Consider the following 15,910-nt stretch of genomic DNA (forward strand, 5'->3'; position numbering starts at 1 on the left):
AAGGCCTTTGAGGAGGAATATCATGAAGTGAAAAGGGCAGGAGTATTAGCTGCCCAGGCAGTGATAAAAAAATGATTTGTGCCTAGAATATGGGGTGACAGATTTTAAATGTCAATCAGACACAACCTACAACCACCTGAGAAGAGGATCTCAGTTGAAAAAAACTGTTAAAATTAGGTTAGCTTGTGGGCATGTCTGTGAGGAATTATCTTTATTTGGTTAATTGAGGTGGGAAGAACTATTCCTAGACAGGGCCCTAAACTGTATGACAGGAGAAAGTAAGCGAGCAACTGAGCATGTATGTATACCTTCTTTCTGCTCTTGACTATGGATGAGATGTGGTCAACTGTCTCCAACTCTTCCTGCTGTGTCTACCCTTTAATTACTGATTGTAACCTGGAATTTTGAGCTAAAATAAGTGCTCTTCTTCCCTCAAATTGCTTTTTATTAGGATGGTTTATTAGTAAAACTAAGACAGAGGTGATGTGAGGTGGCCAGAATCTGTTCTAACATGAAACCAGTCTGGTAGTTTTCAAATGCCAGTCATTGTCTGGGAAATAGAATCTGTTGCCCAGACCTTACCTCCAAAGATAGTTCACATTTGACAAGAGTTATTAATATACAGAAGGCATCAGTATCTATAAACACACAAAGCCTAGGCCCTGTCTAGTTAGCATTAATATGGACACACACACAACATATACCACAACACATCAAAGTTCAGAGGTTAAATGTGTTTTTCCAAGATAATCTTTAAGCTATGCCAGTAAATCATGTTGTCCTGGGGCAGGCCACAATTGGGGTTAGCTCAACATATCAGTGTGGAGCCAAGTCAGGCCAAGGTTGATTCCAGCAAATGAATAGGGGTGGCACACAATGACATTCAGCTCTGCAAACAAGACAAATATTCACCCTCTAGCCCACTTCCATCCCAACGTGACCCTCAGTTGGAGCATGCCTCCTGCTCTCCAAATTTAAGGAATCAAGACACAGATTGTGTCCACTGTACTAGTTAGCATTCAATGTCAACTTGAGACACTATCTAGTGTCACCTTAGAGGACAAGTCATGACTGAGGGATGTGCCCAGTGGGCACATCTATGGAGGAGTATCATGATTACTAAATCAATGTAGGAGGGGCCAGTATACTGTGGGCAGAACCAGCAGTGTTCCTTGGTGGTTTCTGCTCAGAGTTCCTTCTTGGAGTGCCTGCTTTTGAGTTATTGTCCTGACTTCCCTCACTGAAGGGTTGTGACCTGGATGTATAAGTCACTTAAACCCATTCTTCCTCAGGAATTAAGCTAGAACTTCCACAGTAGCAAGCACATAACAAGTAGGTGCCGGGCAGAACCTGTTCTGTGGAGGGTCACAAGCCCCCTACATGTTTAACTGTCAGCCCATTCTCTCAGGCAGCAACAGTAAGCACCTCATCATCACCTTCCACCACCTTCGTCTTACACATTCCTATATGCCTGTCAGATTGTGATGCCTAAACCCCTTTATAAGTAAACAAGCAGGCATGTTGTTAATGAGTTGGCACACTCACACATCAAGTAAGGCTGATTTCAGGTTTCAAAAAATATGAGATGGTATGTCACAACTGTACACACAGAGTTTTAATAAAATTCTTTTTTTTTTTCTTAACAACTACATGCAAGACTCTTCCAAGATCTGGGCCAGAAGAAATGATCTTCACTACCCTGAGCATACATTCTTGTCCCACGGATGGCACCTTGTAAACATCATGAGTGTACATGCATGTATGCTTTCCTATGACTGAATGTACCTGTATGTATTGCTTGTGTGTCTGTATAACTAATGTGTGTGTTTATGCCTGCATTTATGATTAAATTTAATGAAACCCAAGCCAATGTAATGCAATAGGCAGAAAAGGGGGGCACATTTTACAATACAGTAAGTCACTTGTTGGAACCCTACTGCCTCCAGTCTTCCAATAAGTACAGTATGAATCAGAAGCACTGTAATTAGTCAGTCACATTTCTTGGAAAGCCCTGAGATCCTGTGTAACCTCATGTCCCCACTTGTTCTCTGACAGCTTAGCTAAAACATATTTAGCTGGGGGACATGGGGAATGCAAAGTGCCTCATGAATTTAATTATATAGATGTATGTTAATATACACATGTGTATATTTTTTAAGTATAAACACTTATTGCAATGTCAATTTACTGTGTTTATAATAAGTTACCCCTTATCAGCTCAAAACTAAAACCACGGTTTGATAATGAGTCAGCTCTCCCTGGACAGGAGTGCTTTGACAGGACATGATTCCAGTAAGCGGGAGTGTCATATCTGAGAGAATGCAGAGCACTTTACAAGGATGGCACCAGAACTAGTTTGATGGGATTGAAACAGGACCTACAGCTGGGTATGGCGAGACTGGGCACAGTGAATATCTTAGCTCACAACATCTTCTAGTCCCACAGAGGCTTTCTAAGGTCTAAGAAGGTCATGAGAATGTCCTTCAGTATGCTATGAATATATGTTTCTCTTATTGGTTGATGAAGAAACGCTGATTGTACAATAGCCATGCAGGAAGTATAAGTGGGGTTACCAGACTAGGAAAGCTGGGAAGAGGAAGACAAAAGAGTCCCAAGGGAGACACCATGGAACTGTCAAAGGAGTAACATGCTGGAGCTTTAGGGGTAAGCCCCAGCCTTGTAGCAGTACATAGTTCAGTAGAAATGGGTTAATAATCAAGAGAGAGTTACACAATAAGAAGTTTGCACAATTGGCCAAACAGTTTATAATTAATATGAGCCTTTCTGTGTTTATTTGACTATAAACAGTTGTGGGATCAGGTAAGATAGAAATTCCATCTTCAAGAATGTATAAGGATAGTTTAGAATCTGTGGGTAGCACAGAACAATGACAGGCAGAGAAGAAGCTGTGCTTGGCACATGGAGTGGCTAATTTATTATCATGATGTTGACTGAGATACAGAATGAAAGAGAAGAACTCATTCAATGAGACCTACACATCACATTCAATCCGCAAGAGGACAGAAACCTTGAGAAACATCCTTCAAGGATCACTCAGAAGCTGGAGGCACTGACTACAGATTCTCAGTCATCATCTAAGAATATGTTACCAGGGTCAGAAAACTATCTGCAAAAGACATGGCAGTCATCACCTTGGGTCACACAGTCTCTGTCATAGCCAGTTTGCTGCTTCAGGAAAAGCAGTCAAACTGCCTAAAGGTGACACCTGGGGACCTGATTACAAAAATCAAACACTTATACATGGATGGATTCCTTGCAGGGCTGGCCTGAGGGTGATTACTGGTAGCTCACCAGGGTGGACCAAGAAAGGTCTTTTCATCCTTTGGGGGCCAGTTCCTTTTCCAGAACTTACAAAGAAGATGTTCTAATCCTGCCTGGTGCCTTTCCCATAGGAGGGAGTTTGAGCCCCATTGTTTGGTATACTTTGAGTTCATTTCTTATAGTCTTTCTATAAAAGCATGATAACAATAATGGCATTTAGAACTATAACCAGCCATCCACTGAGTTTGTATCCATCATCTCAATTTGGCAGATAAGGAGACTGAAACAGTAATGATTCTGTGCTTATTTGGTCTTCAATGAAGAGAGAAAACTAAGCTGCAAAAGAGCTATTCATCTAAATAAATAAAAAGCATGGATTTAACATGGACTTTGAGGTCTGAGTCCACTGGCTGACCCTGATTCTAAATTGTCACAAGATTCAAAGGAAAGAGAAATACCCACCCCACAAGCCCCTTCCCAGTTCTCCTAGAGTTCCCTGCCTAGTCAGTTATTCACAGAGGTCTGGCATTACATTCCTTTACAGCAATGGTATAATGTTGATATTGAGCGACAATGTGAAATATAATCATCTGTGGCCTTACAAAGCTCAGTATTGCCTGATGGCATAAGCAGACACATATAGCATATGCAATTGTGAATGCATAGTATTTCAGTTTCACAGAAAGGAATGCCAGGGGACAAGCTGTTTTTATGGATTCCTCTGGGAGGAGATAACAGCAATAATAAAATGATGTTGTTATTGTTGATGATGATGATGATGATGATAAAATTTGAGAAAGTAAAATGTTCTAGGCTTGATCACGAGATCACTAGACCAACTACTATTATTTACTCACATATAAATATTAATGTATGTACTTAGAGACCCTGTTCAGAGCCATCAGACTGTCAGGCACCTCCTGGCATGAACTCACCTCTATAAGGTGGATGGAGTATGTGATATCATCTTGAGCAACAAGTCAGAACGAGGTTACTTGTTCACAGAAAGGGAAGGGATCTGGGAAAACAGCACAGAGACCAGTTCTAGGTATTGTGATTTGGTCAGCATATTCCTCTGCATCTGCTTCACACTGGATCATGAACTATGACCCTGTCTAAGAAACAATCTGCAGGAGGGCCAGATGTTTGCCAAACTGTCAGGACCCATGAAAAGGAGTCCATTCCATCTTGGCACAAGTTCAGGGAGTCAAAATCTGTCTTATTATTCTGTAAGACATTAGTTTTGTGGCTACAGGATGTCTCTTATCTAAATAACAATACACTTGGGCCCAGGTGAGTTTACTCTCAACTCTGAAGGCCAGATGCCAGGTGTGGCTACCAAAAACCTGGAGGATTAAGGGAAGTAAATCTCTTTGCCCTTTATACATGATAATAGAAGTCTTGCACCATTTGCCCTCACTGTTGTTTAAATACATATGATTGTAAAGAAATAAACTAAGGGCAACATTCAGTACGGATTGAATCTGTCCAACTCATCCTGACAGCTATACTCTGTCTCTGTTCTGAAGCCCCTTTAGCTAGACTTTCCCTCATCCACACTCCTCCTCTCAGGCACGAAACTGGGGCTGCTCAGCTAGCTCTGATCGCAGCCCCACAAAGAAAGCTCTCCACATCAAGCAAAGGTGCTTGCTGCCAAGCGTGATTTCCAGAGTTCAATACTTAAGATGCACATAGTAGAAGAAGTCTGACCCTTGCAAGTTACCCTCTGACCTCTTCTTGACCTCCCACCCTAAATAAATAAATGTAAAACTTTACAAAAAAATAAAACAGCCTGGAAGAACAAATTCATAAGCATGTTTGAGTTCATCATGAGATGGTATAACCAGCAAAGAACCAAAAGCAAAATAAATGGTCATGTGGAATGAAAGGAGAGATGATGTGTACATTCTGGACACCGGAGGGGATGCCTTTGTTCTGGAAAATGAGACACTCAAATTTAGAAATAACTAGAGAGCAGAAGGTGCCCGCTGTATGTTCAGAGACAAGAGTCGGCCAAGGACATAGAATAAACAGGATTCGATGTGGCTGCGCAGAGCCAGGAAAAGTCTTTCTTAAGAATGTATATTAAAATTTGGTTCATTAACAGTAAATACAGAGTGATTTTTGGCTTTTCTTCCATTTTAATCACTTCCTAATAAAATTTCCTGGCTCACAACCAGAGTTAATTAACTAGATTATCATTTCCAGTGGGCAGCAAGGCCATGACAATCTTCCCTGAAAGGAACTCACAGTGACCTTCAGGGAGGGTGGGGCCTGGACTAGCTGCCTCTTGTTGCCCATGTGGTCCTCAGTGCCAAGCCACAGGCCCAACGTGGCACTCTAAACCCACAACTGGGTTGCCACCCATTTCTCTTCAGCATCTGTATCCACCCAGGGAGAAGAGATGAGTGGGTCTTTCTGTGTTCCCAGTTGTGAAATGTTTATGTTTGAGATGTATATGAGGAGTGTAAGTGTGTGTGTGCAGGTATGGAGTATGAAGATTATAAATGAGGTGTGAAGTGTTTGATGCTTATGTGACATGTATGTGGTGTGTGTATGTTGCAGGATCTCTTGGTAAACTGGATGGAAAATGGGTGTTAGGCACATATATGGACCTCAGGGAGTAAAGTAAACAGCAATGTCATACACCAATCCAAATGTAGAATAGGGTCTCTCCAATGAGGACTCCAGATATACACTGAAATGACAGACTTATTCTGCTCCTCTCAAGGAACAAACCTCTCCCATCCCACCCTTAGTCATAATGGCAAGTGGGACATCCAGTGATCAAAGTTGCATTGGTTATGAAAATGAGATAAAAGGGTACAAATGTAGAGGGAGGATGCCCATGAATCATAAGGGTTAGAAGATCATGGAAGCAAGGAGAAAGACCCCTTCTCTAAATTCACAGCAGCATCTCAGTTCAAGAAGAAAAACAAGGATCAGAACTGCCTTTTGTCTGCAGAGGCAAAGGAGAGAGGACCAGCACATACTATCCTCAGAATAGAAATAGGTGGAGGCTTCTTCCACAGAGGCAGACTTGCATTCCAGAGACCCATTCACATAGGAGATAAACTATATAAAGATTGCTCTGTGGCCACCAGAGTCCACCAGAGAAGAAAGAGCTCTTAATTATAGTTAAGACTCTGGGTTAAGCCTGTCCACAGCCTCTACCCCACACACTGCAGGAACCTAACACCAAGACTGGGTTCCCTGGGAAACTACCCAGGCCACAGAGAATAGGGAGTTGGTACTCAGAGATGGGAGTCACTACCCTGGATGTGCCTAAATTCAAGGGGACAGTAAGACCCAGCACCATGGGAAGCCTTGTAAACCTTCTGGTTCTCTAGGCTATCTTTGTCCCTTTCAGTAGCTATGCCGGCTGAAAATGGATGAATATGAGCGTTGAAAGGAAACAGACCCCCATTCAGCTTCTCCAACATCACTATCACCTCCATTCAGCATCCTTTCCATTCAATATCACCCCATTCAGCATCACAAACACCAGCATTGTCACCATTCATATCACCAACATCAGTACCATAACCATTCAGCATCACTCCATTCACATCATTAGTCAATATGCAGTTCCTGCTCAGAATAGTTCCCATCCACTTCAAGCTGCAATGGCACTCACAGACATTTTCCAGATCTAGAGGCTATTTCTGATGTTTGGATTCTATAATGTACTTTGATTTTATCTTCCCAGATGTTTCCAATATGTTTTTGTAAAATTTTGTTTTGTTTATACTTGAACTGACTGTAAGGGGATTTTATTTCAATTGTCCCCAGAAGAGACCAGAACCTCCTCATCTCACAGCTGTGTTTATAAAAATGCCTTCTCCCTGGGTGGTTAAGCGTTAACTTAAATTTCACTTCTTCTTAGGCATTTGGAGAATCTTGGCTATGGAGGGTCATGGGATTTTCCTGAGGGTATCCCAGTGAGCATGTGTTGTTCTGGACTGAGTTGGATCTCTTTCCCCTTTTCCTGATGCCTTCTACTCACCACAGCTTCCTGTCAGCATAAAATTTCTTCCTTGAAAAACAGCTAGTAATTCGTTACTCCCAAATATTAAACAAGACTATTTAATTTAAGACTAAAATATTCAGCCTATATTGTAGCTGGAGTTTCTTTCCCACCTGGTCCCACAGCCATTGGCCTTCCAGGGCTATGATCTGGACTATAGACAGTCACGTGGCCTGCCCTGGTAGAACTAGACCAAATGTCCAGCCCAGGAAATATCCCTCTCTCCTAAATCTGCAGGCCACAGAGCTCTATAGAGCAATGACAAGCTTGTGTAGGTATCTCCTTTGCCCACACACATTCACTCAAACCTGCACCCCACTCCTAGTCCCAGGGAGCAGTGACCAGTGATGGCATCATCTAGAGTTTTTGGGTGACTGATGTCCACAAGGCAAGGCCAAGGGAGAGCAGCCAGTATAGAGAAGAATAAGGGACTTCTTTTCTGTTCTTTTCAGCTACAATCCAGGAAATAGCTGAGTGTTTCCTGGTACACACCTCTGCTTAGCTTTCATCCATTCATACATCATTCATTCACCAACTCATATATATTTGGATAATACTATTCTTCAAACAGAATGTACATCAAAATGCCTTCAGTCAAACCCAATCTCAGTTCCTCACAGGAGGCAACATCACCCTGTAGACAGACACTTATGAATGGAAAGAAAGGAACAAGACCTAGATTCACTCTGTGAAGCCACATAACCTTTGACCCTTTAAAGTACTAACACATACAAGTAATGTAATATGGATTAAGCAGGTTATATTTATATATTAGATATATATATATATATATACACACACACACACACACACACACACACACACACACACATATGCAACATATAAGCAACAATACTTAAAAGAAAAAGAGGTTATAAATGTGGTAGAGAGTAAGGAGGTACACTGTCAGAGATTATAGGCAGAAAAAGGGAAGAGAGTTTTTAAAAGAAATACAGATCAAAAATTAACATGCTTTGTGAAGTGCCAGATACAAGCTGGTGTTTTGCAGGACCCTAGGGCTCAAAGTAGACTAGGTACTCATCTTGACAAGGATGCTCTGACTACCCCCAGACAGAAGCTGTAAGAACAGGTTCAAAATTTGTAGGTCAGAGACTAGAAGCACCATCATGGGCAGTGTTAGAGGCGTAACTTTACCAAGTGAATTCCAAATCATACACAAGAGAGACAATCTAGAATAGGTGGGTAGAAGAAATAATATAGCCTATTTCTAAGTGGTGAAGCACACCAACAGGATGTTTACTATAGGTCCTGTTCAGATAGTTGTGCAAGGCACCCTGGAAACAACTGCCAGAGTCTGGAGAATCCTTTGGATAGGGTCAGCTTCATTAACTGTGCTGTAGAAATACCACAATTTCATCATTATAAGGAAACTTCATGGCTGGAGGGATGGCCTGTTGGTTAAGAGATGTTTCTGTGCAATCTTCAGGACCAGAGTGATGACCTGTCACCTGTGTTGCACAATAAATAAACACAGAGACATATATTGGGGTTCAAGCTGAAGATCAAAGAAGCAAAGCTTCCAAGCTACCACAGAGCTCTTACCTCTAACAGAGCTGGGACATTCCTATTTTCAACTTGGCTGGAAAATGAATGTCTCCTATCCTCAAAGTGTCTGGAGAATAAATGTCTGATACTGAGAACTTCCTTGCTCCTGTACCTAATGCTGGGAATAAAGCCATGTGATCTCAGGTGCTGAGATATTTTTTGTGTGAGCTATTTCCCTTTAGGACCAGATTAATCATGTGTAGATCTGGGAGGCCTTGGACTCACAGAAATCTGTCTACCACTTAATCATGAGTCCAAGGATTAAAGTTGTGCACCACCACCTCTTAGCTTCTGGCTGCCTTCCTTCTATGGCTTATAGCTGACTTTGTTTTCTGAATCCTCGGGCAAGGTTTAATAAATTATAAATAAGCCCAGCTCTGTAATAGGTGCACAGGGGGACCACCACCAGGGTCTTTTGCTTTCTAGCCCAGAAAAATCAGGCCTAAGGAATAGGCAGAGAGTGATAGAGGAAACCAGCTGATGTTCTTCTCTAGCCTCTGCACACCACAGGCACAGGTGGGTGCATAGACAAACTTGAATTAGAAAACAAACAGGTATCTAGAAATGGCATAGGGCTCAGTATATAGATCTGTGCTTATCTCCCACAAACTTATTCACTACATGGCTCCAGCTGTCTTGTAAAGGGACAACCTTTTTCTCTCTGCACAGATCTGACCATGCCTAAGCCCTGTATAACTCCATGCAGTGTCCTCACCTTCACTCCAGAATCCTCTTCACTCAGACTCCCAATCTGGGTAAGTCAGCAAGCCTTCTGTTTTCTGAGATTGTGGTACACAGGTATATTAGTTTCCCTGTCCATCAAAGTGTCCCTAGATACTACCGCATCTCATTGGTCAGTCCCACATCCAACTTACACTCTCAGCAATGCCTCCCCCTACATGAGGCCCCAGCCTGGCTTCATGTGTATATGCACAGCTCATGTGTCTTCACTGACTTCGAGACCGGATCCACTACTGTAGGGGCTACTGATCCAGAAATCAGCACAAGGCCCCACAGATGTAGATCTTCAATATGTGCCTATTGCATTTAAACAGTGTGCTAATAAGTAACACAGATAGATAGTGTCACTATGGTAGGAAAATCTAGAGCCACACCAGTTTCTGTCCTATCTATGTTTTTCCTCACTGGGTTTCAGTCCAGAGTCATCCCAGGGACATTCTCCATCTAAACCGTAGGCAGCTGTCCCACTACAGGTCCTATCTACTGTCCCTAAGTCTCCAAGGCTGATTGCACTCTTATCAGGGGACCCACTGGGATTCCCATCCAAGGATTTCTCAATGTTCTCCAGTAATCACAAGAGTCAGGAACGTTAGTCCTACCACCTCCTCCTCCAACTAGCTACAAAACACAGCCCTTGCTGGGCCTGGGGGTCAAGTCACACAGCAACCTACTGCTATGGAAGGACAAATGTCACCACAATGAAAAGGTGAGAGGTAAAAACCACAGACAGGCTGGGGGAAAAAAGGGGGGGATCTCTCTGCACTTTCCATTCTGGTGGGGCACTGTCCCCTAACTACCCCTCTGAAGTCCTGGAGGTAAGTCTTCAAGGTCAGCCCTGGAACTAGTGTCTTTGTGTCAGCTGTTGTCAAATGTTCATGCTCTTCCACACTCAACCCCATAACCTGCCACACTCAACAAATTCTGGACCAACAAGAGACCCATATCATCCTGGATGTCTGAAGGTCATCAGCCCCTGGGGCAAACAGATAATTTGGTGCTACTAGGCAGAATGGAGCCAACCTGCCATGCATCAGGCTCTACCTCAAACTTATTTTTTTTTTAAACTTTGAAAATTTTATTCTTCTAATTTCTAAAATTATAAATCTTTTTAGTGTAAGCATCTAACAAATTAAAAACATCACACAGTCAGATTAAAGTAGCCAATCAAACAAGCACTTGTGGAGGAGTCCCAAACTCTATACATCTCAATGAATTTCAGTATAGTTAGATCACCCAAGTTCTGCCCCAAACTTCAGGAGCTCAGAGATGAACAGGATTAGGATCACTTCAATCCCCAGGTCTTCCCACCACTGACTCTTCCCAAGGTTGGAGACACCAAACATGTGCTTGATGATACACAGCCTCTGCTGGGTGTGGGCTGTTACTGGGCTCCTTGCTTTACTAAGCCCAGGGAATGGTGGCTTTACCTGCCCTGCTTCTACTTCTTGCCTCCTCTGAGCTTCACACACTGCCCTTCTCTGCCCTCTAAATTTTCTGGTCCAAAATAGGTGACAAATGCAGATGGCCTCAGAAGGAAACCAAACTCCACAGGAAATCAGGACCACTCACTTTCACAAAGCCTACGTCTCAGCTTGCCACGGATCTTGTCAATGGTGTTGAAGTCGGAAACATGGAAGACATGAGCGGACTTGGGTTCTGAAGCGATCTCATCCAGCTCCTCCTTCAGTGCTGCACCCACACCTACTGCGAAAATGTGAATGCCGGCTGCATGGGCAGTTGCTGCAGCATCCAGCACCAGATCCTGGCTACGGCCATCTGTCAATAGGATAACCACCTGCTTGAAGGCACGGTTTCCAGGCCGACCACCTGCCTGGGCAGAGAAGCTGTGGCTGGTAACGTAATGCAGCGCATCGCCTGTGTTCGTGTTGCCCCCATGGTAGGTGATGCGCCAAGCAGCTGCCTTCACCTCCTCCCTGGAGCTGAAGTGGCCCAGTTCAAACGCTGTAGTGGGTTGGTCACTGTAGCGCACGACCCCCACACGGGTGCGGTCAGGGCCCACCTCAAAGGTGTCTACCAGGTTGGCCACCCACTGGCGAACCTTCTCAAAGTCCTCCTTGCCCACACTGGAAGAGGTGTCCAAGAGGAAGACCAGGTCATACTGCACACTTTTGCAGCCTGCATGGAAGAGAAAAGGGGTGAGAAGGAATAAGTGGTGGGAAACCTGGAAATTTGATCCCCTCCTCCTCATGACTCTGGTACCTGCCTGCCTTGCCTCTTACTGACATCCCACATCAGGGTGTGGCTTTACAGAGTTACAGTGAGGACCAAATGAAGATGTATAACAAACACCATGTTCATGGGATACCAATAGGTATCAAGATCTCCATTTTAACGTTGCTTAAAAAGTGATATTGTGTGTGCGTGTGTGTGTGTGTGTGTGTATGTGTGTGTGTGTTATGCATGTCTGTGTGCATAGAATACCTATGCAAAGGCCAAAGGAAGACTTTGCATGTCCTCCTTTATAGTGTTCTCTTGGTCCTCCAAGGCAGGGTCTCTCATGAGCCTGGAGGTTTCTGGGTTTCATTTTGACTGCCTGTCCACTGAGTCCTGCAACATTTCTTCCTCCCTCCACCACAGTGCATGCTGCGTAATGCACTCAGCTTTTAGATGGGTATTGGGAATGTGCCAGGCCTGGAAGTCTGAAGTCTGTTTTCCCACAACTAACTGGAAGCAAGTTTACAGCCTGCTCAGGTGAATTTCCATGGCTGCATAGAGTTCACTGTATAGATTATGTTAAGATTAGAAAGTATATCAAATGTATAATATATATATATATATATATAGAGAGAGAGAGAGAGAGAGAGAGAAGTTTTATAATGCTTCATGTTGCATATACTTTATAAAAATAAAATTGGCATAAACTGTAAATGAAATAATGCATTGATATAATTGTTGGGGGTCTAGACATCCATCTCAGAGTTAGGTTGAGAAATGGCACTTTTTAAGCTTTATTGGGGATTCCCATAGTTTACTGCAATAGTTCTCAAAGTGAGAGCAGAAAGGAATCAGTTCACCAATGAGGATGCACTTCCCGACAGAGTCCAGTGGAGTTTGGGTTCTGTTCTTAGAGGGAGAGACTCTCCAGTTTTATAATCCTGCCCATCTCTGTCTCTCTGTCTCTGCTTTTGTCTCTCTGTGCCTCTTCCTATGTGTGTGTGTGTGTGTGTGTGTGTGTGTGCGTGAAATTCTGCACATATGCCTAAGGAAATCTGAGGCACATAGAGCTATGAAAGAACTATTGATTTTATTACATGTTTTGCTTTTATATTTGTAAATTAGTAAAAAGAAAATCCAAGAAACACACACACACACACACACACACACACACACACACACACACACACTTCACAGTGTGTCCTGAGCTAATGCTTTACTTGAATAACCTACACCTACATCTCCCTCCAAGTTTCAAAATCCAGGCTACAATCTATAAAGACTTGAGCCAAACTCTCTCTCAATCCTCCTCACCTTTCTTCACACATACATTTCCTTTATGTGTCTCTATCTCTGTCTGTCTCTCACACATACCCAATTTCTCTCATACATTCTCTCATGTGAATTCACACATACCATCTCTCACATACACCTTCTCTCACACACATAAGCTCTCCCACACACACCCACTTTCACATATAAATCTTACACCACACACTCATACATGCACACACCCTTTCTTATACAACCTCTCTCACAGAATCTTCTGTTAAAAACCCTTTTCATAGATCCTTTTTAAGCATATACTCTCTTAAGAATTCTTCACATAATCATCTTCACTTATACATATTCTTAAACACAGGCCTAATCTTTCACAGTCTCTCACACATGACAGCACACTCTCACATTCTCTCACACATTATTTTGTTCTCACAGGTCCCATTTGAACAGATGGCATTTACACATCAAATGGAGGAGAGTTGGTGCATGTGCTATGTTGTTGACACTTATACGCTCGGTCAGTCATGAACTAATTCATAGGATCACACCCTCACTTGCACACACACACACATCAATGTTTACTATTCTATACCAATTTAATGCCCCACCTGCACGCTGGGCATAGCAGCCACTGTCCCCTCCCCACAGCAGCAACATCCACAGAATGTAGGTCAAGGGAATCCCTCTGTGGACACGCATGGCTTTCCTGCTCTTGGAGACAGACATATCTTCGTCAGGGAGAGATGCTTCAGGATCCAGTGGAGCACTTCCTGTGTAGAAAAAGATATACCATGAGAAGCATTACAGAGCTGAAGGCCTAGGAGAAACAGGATTCCATATGTGAGAACCAGTCCATCTCCAGCCCGCAGCTTTCCCTCTCCCCAGAGCCAACAGCATAACCTTCTAACAACTGAAGCTCAACAATCTGGCCTCTTACTTTTCTGGTTCACCCATCTGTCTCTCCATCCACCCAACCAGCTTTCTGAGAAAATGTCATGCTCCTGGAAAGGAAGGGGCTGAAGAGACAAGAAATGAAGTTTTACCCAGGGTGACCCACAGCTGTGCCCTTCCTAGAGCCCTTCATTTGTAACATCCCAGTCTCCTAATTAATGACTCACAGACCTACCATGACCTTCCATCCCTGACCTCACCAGTACAGCAGGCTCAAGCCAGTGGTTGTGAATTTTCAAGCAGTTTTCCACAAATATCTTCCTATGGGGAAGGGTTCTGCCAAGATGGCACACTTACCAAGAGCCCAGGAAGAACTCAACCCAGTCATTGGTTGTTCCTCTGCCATGGCCCTCCATACAGCTAGGGCCACCCAAAGCAGTGTCCAGTGAATAATGAATCTCTTTCCTTTTAGCAACAGGCTGTCACTTCATCCATTCGCCTCACTATCCCCATCTACCACCATATCAAGCTTGGAGCTGACTCACTGGGGCATGAATTCACATCCTATATGCATGTAGAAGCAGTACCTCTGACTGGAGAAGCAAATAAGAATCTTCCAAAGGACCCACCACCAAACTTAAATAGCTGAAATGGAAGGGAGATTTTCTTAAGGTTTCAAATAACAGATGAATACATTTTCAGAGTTTGGTAAACACGAGAAAGTATCAAGCAGGTGATAAGAGAATGAGTTGAGAGCAAATGAATTTGTGCTACCATTGTTTTCAAGGTACTGGTATGGTTCAGGTATTTATATCACAAGTTGTATGACAAAAAGACTGTTCTATGAAACTATACCTATAGACTGGCAGGCTGCAGCTATATAAAACCACCAGTACCCCCCACACACACACACACTGTTTGTGGGTGTGCCTGTCTTTCTTCTCTCTCTTTCTCAGTTTCACACATACAAAGACAGAATGCATCTTGAATATACATTTGATATAAACTTAAACTTCATGGTTGACATGAGAATAGCCATGTCCATCTCGCCTCATGCAACCTCACCTTTAACCATAAAGTTACTTGTGGTTCCCAGGACACCTTCTGCCACTGTCACATGCTCCAAAGTTTGCATCACACATTTTATGATTCTGTCTCTAGCTTGGCTTGAGGGCTATAAAGCCTGTAGGACTGTGCAAGTTCTCACATCTTAAGGGTAGCTTTGCTCTCCCTCATTGTATAGATGATAAGTAATACAGGAAAGAAGCTTGTAACTGTCATCTATAGTGCTAGTAATGCTGGATCCAAGATCACACACCCTGAAACCTGACAGTGTGTCATTCTGAGAGTCATCCCCATAAATCTTTAGTTCAGACATCCCTGAATCAGGGCCTTTAGTCTAGTCTGTCAAACTTCAGCCCATTGGTAAAGATGAGGAAAAGCCATGAACAACCAATGACGAAAGTTCTCTGTTTATGATCTGTGTCCCTCCACAATTCATTCAAGGGAGATGGGTCATCTGAATTCTGCTCACAGATATTCGCTCTTCTTGCATCTCTTATAACCCTCTACAAGACTGAAGGTTTATACTTGGAGGGCTCCTCCTCCAGCCCTATATCTCCCTGGGAAATTATTGGCAATCTATGGCTGGTTATACCCATACCTGAGGTTTAAGCATGTTTGTTTCCATGGTTTCTGATATTAGGCCATGCTGCAACCATCTACCCATTAACGCATCCCCCTTGGTATCAATGGAGATCTTTAAGGGTGGGAAAAGGGCCTTTGTAGATTCTGTAGCCCTGATGACAAGTACAAAACTCAGCAAAAAAGCAACATAGTTAATATCCACAAGTGAGAGGAGGAAAGGTTGAGAAGGATGAAGGAAGAAGAAGGGAGGGAGGAAGGGAAAATGAAGAGGGAGTTAATACTCAGCTGCTACTGGGGAAA

The 15,910-nt window shown here is 43.1% G+C and overlaps 1 protein-coding gene across 1 annotated transcript in view; it reads right to left on the reverse strand.

Moving 5' to 3' along the window:
- Positions 1 to 13,840, reverse strand: part of Col22a1 (collagen type XXII alpha 1 chain) — a 245,476-nt gene extending 231,636 nt beyond the window's left edge. Inside the window, exons 1-2 of the mRNA XM_051178562.1 lie at positions 13,681 to 13,840; positions 11,186 to 11,752 (exon numbers count right to left, since the gene is read on the reverse strand). Of these exons, the coding sequence (XP_051034519.1) occupies positions 11,186 to 11,752; positions 13,681 to 13,798 (685 nt within the window). The 5' untranslated portion in view covers positions 13,799 to 13,840. The remainder of the gene's footprint in view (positions 1 to 11,185; positions 11,753 to 13,680) is intronic.
- Between the last annotated feature and the right edge of the window lie 2,070 nt (positions 13,841 to 15,910).

Source organism: Phodopus roborovskii, unplaced genomic scaffold (genome assembly GCF_943737965.1).
Source record: "Phodopus roborovskii unplaced genomic scaffold, PHOROB, whole genome shotgun sequence".
Taxonomy (NCBI): domain Eukaryota; kingdom Metazoa; phylum Chordata; class Mammalia; order Rodentia; family Cricetidae; genus Phodopus; species Phodopus roborovskii.